General features: G+C 36.9%; 1 protein-coding gene across 1 annotated transcript; it reads left to right on the top strand.

Moving 5' to 3' along the window:
• Window positions 1–734: 734 nt before the first annotated feature.
• LOC112166436 (transmembrane protein 45B) lies at window positions 735–2,106 on the top strand. The gene has a single exon (XM_024303283.2). It carries the CDS (start codon window positions 872–874, stop codon window positions 1,811–1,813), a length of 942 nt encoding a protein of 313 aa, XP_024159051.1. The 5' UTR covers window positions 735–871; the 3' UTR covers window positions 1,814–2,106.
• The last annotated feature ends 6,837 nt before the right edge of the window (window positions 2,107–8,943 follow it).

An 8,943-nucleotide genomic window follows, 5' to 3' on the forward strand; every position in this document is an offset into this window, starting at 1 on the left:
TCCTCGTTAAGTTTGTTGGAGAATATTTTGGAGGATTTGAGTAGCGTGTAGTGATTTTTCTCAACTATTTCATTTTTTTTTCTCTAAACCACACCATGTCATGTAATATGTACCCCGTGTTTCCTATTGGCTAATTTGAAGTTGACCAAGAAATTTCGTGATTTCGTGTTCTTAGGAAGATGTACAGACATTGTGAACCTTCCCAAAAGAAAATGCAAGCAAAGGAAGCTTGGACCAAGATTCTCATGATCCATTTACTTGCCTATATGAGCTCCTAGTGATTTGTCGCCCTCACTAGTTTGTAATGACCATCCTGTCCCTCGCTAAATATATAAACTATTGCAGTTATGTTTTAATCTCATACCTAAGAAATTCTTATCTTACTACCCCATACGTTAAAGTTAGAATATTTGAAAGGCATACGATTTGATTCAACCTACAATTCATATAACTGACTGTTTATTTTGGTCCCTCTTCATTGACTAAATAACTTAAGTATATAATATTTTAACAAATCAATGACGGGCCAACTTTGTCATTTCAAATATGGACAAAATGAAAAACCAGAGTTGAGCTCCTGGCGTGGCTATCCTTCTAGAAGCCTGGTTTGCCTTGGTTTTTCCATTAATTGGAGCTTTAATTAAAGTCATCGGTCAACTATTGTTTATCTTACTATTCAAGCCACCAAAAGTCCAAAACAAGTTCAAAATTCTGAACACCCTCCTTCAGAAGCCTCCAGACCCCCTTGGAATTAACTTCAAAATCATCCTTTAAAACCCCACTCTCATTTGCCACCCTTCCCCATCTCCCCCACCATAAATTTCTTTACCTCAAGCCTCAAACAACAACCACTCTCCCTTTCTTTAAAATTATGGGTACTTTAATTGGGCATGTAGTACCAGGCTCTGGTTTTGTTCTAATTGGATTATGGCACCTCTTCAACCACATCAAGCTCCATCTTCAACATCCCAACTCCTACACAGCACCAACATGGTTTCCCGCCTCCAAGTTCAAGTACTTGGAGCTCTTGTTGATCATCTTAGGTTCATCAGCCTCCATTGCCATGGAACTCTTCATCAGCCCCGAAAAACACCATCCATTCGACGATGACGGAACCATCCCTTCATACCATCTCCACAACTTCGAGCACGCCACAATCTCCATGACTTTGTTGGTCTACGCTGCCTTAGCCATCGTTCTCGACAAATTGGCCCCTAGAGCTCAGCATGGTCTGACCCAACTCCTCGGAGCCATAGCCTTTGGTCAGGAACTGCTTGTCTTTCACCTTCACTCTTCTGACCACATGGGACCTGAGGGCCGATTTCACTTGCTTCTTCAGCTTGTGATTCTTGTCTCCTTTACCACAACCCTAATGGGAATTGGTTTCCCCAAGAGCTTCTTGGTCAGCTTTGTGAGGTCACTCAGCATATTCTTCCAAGGTCTCTGGTTTATTGTCATGGGGGTCATGCTTTGGACACCTGGATTGATTTCCAAAGGTTGTTTCCTAAATGATGAAGATGGTCACGAAGTGGTTAGGTGCCAAAGCGAGGAGGCACGTCAAAGAGCCCTGTCCTTGGTGAATCTTCAGTTCAGTTGGTTCTTGATTGTAGTTGCCGTTTTTGGGGTGGCTTTCTATTTGGTTTTGATTATGTTCTACGGTGAAAAGGTGGAGTACTTTACTCTGGGAAGTGACCGTGAATATGAAGAAGATGATGATGTGGAATCTCAGAAGAAAAGCAATGTTGGAGACTCGAAGAGTTTTGTGGATCATATGGGAAAAACAGCCTTTGCGCCAATAGACATAGAAAGGTAGGAACGAAAAATTGTGCACGGTAGATAATGAATCGAATTAAGCACTGCGTGATTTGGTACGTGCGTATAAAAATTAATTCGATTGATGGGTACCACTTTATTTAATTATACTAGAGATTTGTGGGTGGAAAATTAAGGGAAGTAAATATGGGTTATTTAATTATTGAATATTGACGTACGGGTGGTGTGTGTATGTGGAAAAGTTACTAGTGATCGAAAATGGATGGAGCTGTTGGAATTGTAAATTAAATTTTCATTTGATTTGATTAATTATAAACGTTGCCTTATCTTTAAGCTTGTGTGAACAATTATGATTTCAGTACAATTTTGTTTTTAGTAAATTTCTTATGAGTAGTTATGATTTCATTACAAGTTTGTTTTTAGTGAATTGTATCTGACATTTCAGTTTCTTGAACAGTACATTGTACCAAAGTTGAAATAAGTAAAATAAAAAATGACATAAAACTGAATGATTTTGAATGAGATGTGATTATCTGGACTTTTTCACTTCAGTGAAATCATACTCAGCGTGCTCGTAAACCCTTACAATGGGTTACAAAGGTATATAATAAAGATAGATATACACCTCTTTGATGCTATAGAGTTTGAAGCATAAATCTGAGGTGGCCCTTGATATCAAAACACCTCATTTAGCGCTTGTCATAAATCAATATGACATATATACAAGTATTGGGATTTAGAAAAAGAAAAAAGAAAAAAGAAAAAAGAAAAAAGAAAAAAGAAATTGTATGCAAATCTGTAATGATTAGTTAGAGACAAAAAATTAATTAAGTTGGAAGCACAAAAGAATTAGCAAGATAAGATGTATAATACTACTCTCATTGGGTCTGCATCCATCACTAATCCATAACTCATTGCCTTAGACTCAAAACATGTGAACTTTCTAAGTTAATTAATATACCTTTACATGTGGAATAATAAGTTTAGTAGCTAAAGTAAAGTGAACAAATTAATTAATAGAGAGATGATTAATTGGACGATGATGCTGGGTGCAACACTAATTATAATTATAGTTTACACCCGTTTGTACGTGTTTGATAAGCAAGTGCAATATACGGAAAGGCGGCTAGCTCCTCCAAGTCTCCAACAACGTACGCCACTTGTGACTTGGATGGATTATTATATTTCATGTTGTCCAATACTGATTGCGTATAACGTGATCAGAAAATCATATGTGGTCATGATCAAGTAGCTGTCCAAGTGATTGAGTTCAAGTTTCTTCAAAGCAACCTCCTTAACCAAAACAATAATGGATAAAATCAAAAAAATAACCTTCTAATTGGTCATCTATTTTGATAAGAATTGCCATCTATGTTGATACAGTTGCTAATGATTATATTGATCCGTCATCATCGTCGTTATGTATGAAGGTGTCAGAGATCAAATATCAAAGCTCAACGTAATTGGTTATGCTAGAAACCGAAACTCCACCTGAAATCTGGTAAGAATGAGAGCCAAGAAGTCCCAAAACAAAATTAAATTGGTTGTGTGAGACTAGTAAATATATAGATATATTGGTCCCTACACATACCAATAGAAAAGTTAAATGAATAAATAGAAAATTGAAAATCGAATAGGATCTCACCCAATATACTATATGCGAAAAAATTTGTCTCAAATGCGAGAGACAAAACTTTCACCAAAAAGAGAGACTTACGCAAGAAATTATGGCTAGCAACTAAACATGATGCAGTGAAGATATATGAAAACGGCTCTAGTACTCGAGGCATCCTTGCAGTGAAGATATATGAGACTTCATGCGAAGAAAATTGTCTCAAATGCTGGAGAGACGATCGGATCATGTTCTTGATTCTCAAAGATTGGCTAGTGCGGGTCTTGATGGTTTATTGGTGTTTTTAGTTTGATTTCCAAGTGCCAGTGCTAAAGGCGATGACCCCCGGAGGTGGTTGGCCGGCAAGTGCTAAGGTGTATCATGGTTGGGGCTGTCTGGGTGGTTTGGCTTGTTTTGGGTTTAATCTGGGTGGGGAACTTGGGCCTAACTATGCGTGTAATACAAAGTGGGCCAGTGGGGTATCAAGAAGGTGTCTAGCCACCCTCTTCTCTTACTTAGCTCTGAGGTCTGTAGTCTCTACAATTGTGAATATGTTTCGCTGAGTTGGTCTATGAATTTTCAACTGCACTTCAATGTTCAATTGAGTGTATAAGCGATTAGCTAGTGTGGATCAAGTATTCTTGAGACATGTGGTTTATTGTCGTTTCGTTTGTTGATAGAATGATCAATATTTATTAGATCATTAGTTTGCTTGACCTTTTAGAGTCAATGAAATTGAGCTTCAGAAATTGATGTATGTATCGTTAGTGATTTATAGGACTAATTACTGTTTAGTTCTTGAGGTTTTAACCATAAAACACTTCAGTCCCTGATCTTCTAATTTCACACTTTAGTCTATGTACTTGAAAATTTCATACCAATAGGTCCTTAGCGTCTAAAAGTCGCGACGAAATGTTTATTATGCCCTCAGTTCTTTTTTTAAAAATTAATTAATTAAATTTCTTTTTTTGTGGAAAATGAATTTTTTTCCCCTTTCTTTCCATTTATTTTTCTCTGTTTTTTTTTTCCCTTTCTTTCTTTCTGTTTGAAAAAAAATAAAAAAATAAAAAAATAAAAAAGAATAAATAAAAAAAAGAGAAAGGAATAAATTTATTTTTTAAAAAAAAAACTGAGGGCATAATAGAAATTTTGCCGTGACTTTTAGATGACAAGGACCTATTGGTCTGAAATTTTGAAGTACAGAGACTAAACGTGTGAAATTAGAAGGTCAGGGACTGAAGTGTTTTATGGTCAAAAGTTCAAGGACTAAACAATATTTAGTCCTTTATGATATTACTGATATTATTTGTTTCTCATAAATCTAACTTACGCAAACTTTTTAAAATAATAATAAAAACGTGCCACTTCTCTTTCTAGTCGGTTCAATCATCAAAATCATTTACTTTCTTTGTTAACTTTAATAAAAGATTCCAATAAAAAATTATGTCAAAATCGAAAATTATTTAGTTATCTAACTTCTACATCTTTTTATCTACTTTTGTCCAAACAACTGTATCACTTAGTCTATCAAGTTTCAACTGCACTCAATTGAGTGTATAGGCAGTTAGCTATCCACCAATGTGGATTAAGTATTCTTGAGACATGGTTTATTGTCGGTTCGTTTCTTGATAGAATGATCAATATTTGTTAGCTTATTAGTTTGCTTGACCTTTTAAAGTCAGTGAGATTGAGCTTTAGAAATTGATGTATGTATCATTCTGGTTTATGATATTACTGGTATTATTTGTTTCTCACAATGTAAAGCTAATCGCCGCACGCAGGCTTCTTAAAGTAATAATATATATTTAGAAAAATGTGTCACTTTCTCCTTATAGTCGTTTCGATTATCAATATCATTTACTTTCTTCATTAATTTTAAAAAAAGATTCCAATAAATTTTTTTGCCACAATTGAAAACTGTTTAATTATCTAACTTCTACATCTTCGTCTACTTTTATCCGAACGATTGTGTCACTAGAATATGGATAACCTAATCACTTCTAATCAAATCAATTGTCTGCACACATTATTCTTAAAATAAGATCTAAATTTACGATTCCAAATCTGAATTACATTCTATAATTCAAATTTCTTCAAAATGGATCCCCCATAAAAAAGAAAATTTGAGTGTCAAACTATCAAAATAGCTACCATGATAGAATGATTAGTATTCGTTAGTTTATTAATTTGCTCGACCTTTTATTTTTATTTTTTTAAAGGAGTTTGTTTGACCTTTAGAGTTAATGAGATTGAGCTTAGGAAATTGATATATATCATAAATTCTGGCTTCAGATATTAATCATATTATATTATTATTTGTTTCTCAAAAAGTAGAGATAACTACTATAGACATTCTAAAATTACGGTCTAGCTCTACTACTATAAAAGGAAAGCCAAAATTGGTGTTAAAGGCTTCACCAAAATTTGAATTGTCATATATGCTTTTTGAATAAAATAATTTAATACATATAAAGAGTATCTTGTTTAAGGAAAACTAAAATTGGGAGAGAATTGAGTCGTGCTTTCATTGATAATAGGGGCATCTTTACATAGAGGATTACAAGCATAGAGATAGAGTTGTACATGGAAACATAATCGTACATTGATTGGATATCTCCTAAGATTATCTGAGAATATCTCTAATATAAACCTAATTTCAACTAGAGCAAGTAACCTCGAGTTTGGGCTAGACACATATTCTGGATTTACTTGAACACTCCCTTTTGTGTCGCAGAAATGTGGTGCTCCTCTCATTGTCTCATTAAAAACCTTGCCGAGTAACAAAAACCCAGTTGGACAAAAATAACCTCGGTCGAAAGAGAAACAAGCACAACAAACTCTTCATGTTTCGAGACCATACATGTAGACATCTTCCCCTAATGTCTGTCAGCATCTCCCCCCGATGACTACGGTCATGAGAGTAATGATGCTACCAACATGTTTACCGAAAGTGGAATTTAAGCAATGAATTAGTGTGCAAGCCTGCCGCACTGTCCTCAAATTGAGCTTAGTTCACTTTAATTTTGAGGAGAGTGTTGTTGCTGATTATATTTGGTGTGGTCGCTTTTGATGTAGCCTTGCTTCAAAACAATCAGCATTATCCTATATGCTCGTAGGCTCATCTGTGGTAGACTTCAAACCACAATTGTTCAAACATGCGTAATTATGGATCCAATCCTTATACATTCATGAACCTCCAAGATATCACAGACTTTACCCATGGTCAACACTTAACCAATTTGGGAATGACTTTTGTGTGGGTCAGAGAGATACCCAATATCAGCAAAACCTTCCAAAACACATGTCGTTTTGGGATGTGGATAGTAGACGCAAGCCAGTGTTGGCGGCGTTTCTGATGTGTGATGGGTCCGAATCCATCATCTCTTTATAGAGATAGAACAAACTCATATCAATTGTACATCTCAAGTACCGAAAGATATATTTTACACCAATCTAATGACGTTGTGTTAGCGCAAACCTATACCTTAACTAACAAGTTCATGGAAAATGAGATGTCTGGTCTTGTGCATTGAGCTAAGTACAATAATACGCCTATTGTACTCAAGTAAGACACTTCTGCCTCTAGCACATCTTCGTCATCATCCTTAAGAAGAAGATGATCCTTTTCAGGATCAAGACTACGAACGATCATGGGGGTGCTTGAAGGTTTGACTTTGTCAAATCAAAATACTTAAGCATCTATCAACACGATGCTCAAGTTCCAAACCGAGACATAATCGTGTTCACCCAAAATCCTCCATCTCAAACTCGGATTTCAAGTGTTCAGTGGTTTCCCTTAACTCTTTAAGAGCTTCTAATGAAGATCATGTTCAATATGAACAGCGATAAAATCCGAAACTTGTTATGGAGATGTGCGGGCATATCCCTTCCCAATCAAGTGGTTACTTTAGTGAGCGTTTCAATCTTATTGCAAACGTGCTCCGTGGTCTAGAGCCACTTGACTTGGGTAAATGAAGTTCACCAAGAACCTTCATGTATATTTCGTATCTAGATCCCCATAGAGATACTTAGTGACCACATTCGTAAGTTGCATGATCAGTTATTTGGAAACTACTAAACTGACAGGGTAGTGGAGTGCAATGACATCTATTACGAGAGAATATATCTCATCGTAGTCGATTCCAGGGAGTTTTGTGAGAAGCCTTGCGACATAAGGTGAGATTGCCATCTCTTTTTCTCATCACGCTTTCTAACGAAGACCCATTAATTAGTCAATAGGTTTTATGTTAGGAGGTGTTGGCATCACTGGCTCAAAAAACCTTCCTCTTCGTTAGAGAGTTCAACTTAACGTTGGCATTCATTCATCAACGGAGCGTGGTTCGATATCATCGGACTCAACAAACTCATGCGCAACTAAATCATCAATTATGATGGAGTTTCTATCCAACGTCTCATGTACACTAGTGTAATTTTCAAAGAGCTCTATATTCTCAGGAATAGGTTCTGACGTTGAGGCGTCCCTCAATGATAACCATAGCCCGGAAGATTCTCATGAGACGGATTTTGAGTCTTGATGATCAAAGAATTGGAATGTGCCAAAGTATCATTCGAACCCACGGCCTCGCACGCATCTTAGCTGGAGCCATGATCTGTAACGCCAAAGTGCCACTCTCTATGGCGGTGGCGCAATGCCTACCTTCGTGTAGGGTGGCACTACATCCTTTTTTAAGGATGTCCATCCTTGCAGGCATGTTTGCAGCATATTTGTGTGACCTCGTCACTTTAACAGGGATCGAGTTGAGACATAGTGGGGACAAACCATGATATTTCTTGTCATTCCTGTTGAACATTCGTGTTCTTATCTCTCCTAACGACGGGAAGATTGTCTTATCAAAGTGACATTCGCAAATCTAGCGGTAAGGAGATCGCCTAGCAAGGGCATTAAGTGGCGGACAATTGTTGGAATCTCAAATCCAATGTATTTGCCCATTCGTCGTTAAGGACCTATCATAGTGCGCTGTGGCGGCGCAATTGGCACATAAATGGCTCACTCAAATGTGCGTAAGTACTATACTTGTACCCAGTCACTAGTTGTAACACAGAGGTAGATTGAGTGGCGGTGGGTAGTAGACGAATTAGCGTAGCTGCATGCGATATTGCATCACCCCAAGCGGATATAAGGAGATTGGTACGCATTACCAATGTCCGGACTACCATCGTAGTCGTTTCCGCGAGACCAATTAGGTGTGTTCATGAGAATATGATGTCCAACATCATGTAAATTCTCAAGCATAGTCAAATCCAATTGGCTGAATTAGATGATTCGGGGAGTGAGCCCGTTGTCATATGACATATGCTAGGAGTGTAGCATAAGCAGCATTACAAGTGGACAATGGCACAATACGTGACCAGAGTGTTTGCGTGTCAACCAACATCATGAGATATTTAAACATCTGCAAGTTGGTTGAATCAGTCCATAGAATCCCCATGGATTCTATGTAAGAACAGAACAAGTATTTTCATATCTTTTGCATAGGATGGTCTCAGTCTTAATTTCCCTAATGAACATGCTTTGTAAACAAGTGAGAGGCTTTAGA

This window comes from Rosa chinensis, chromosome 5 (genome assembly GCF_002994745.2).
Source record: "Rosa chinensis cultivar Old Blush chromosome 5, RchiOBHm-V2, whole genome shotgun sequence".
NCBI lineage: Eukaryota > Viridiplantae > Streptophyta > Magnoliopsida > Rosales > Rosaceae > Rosa > Rosa chinensis.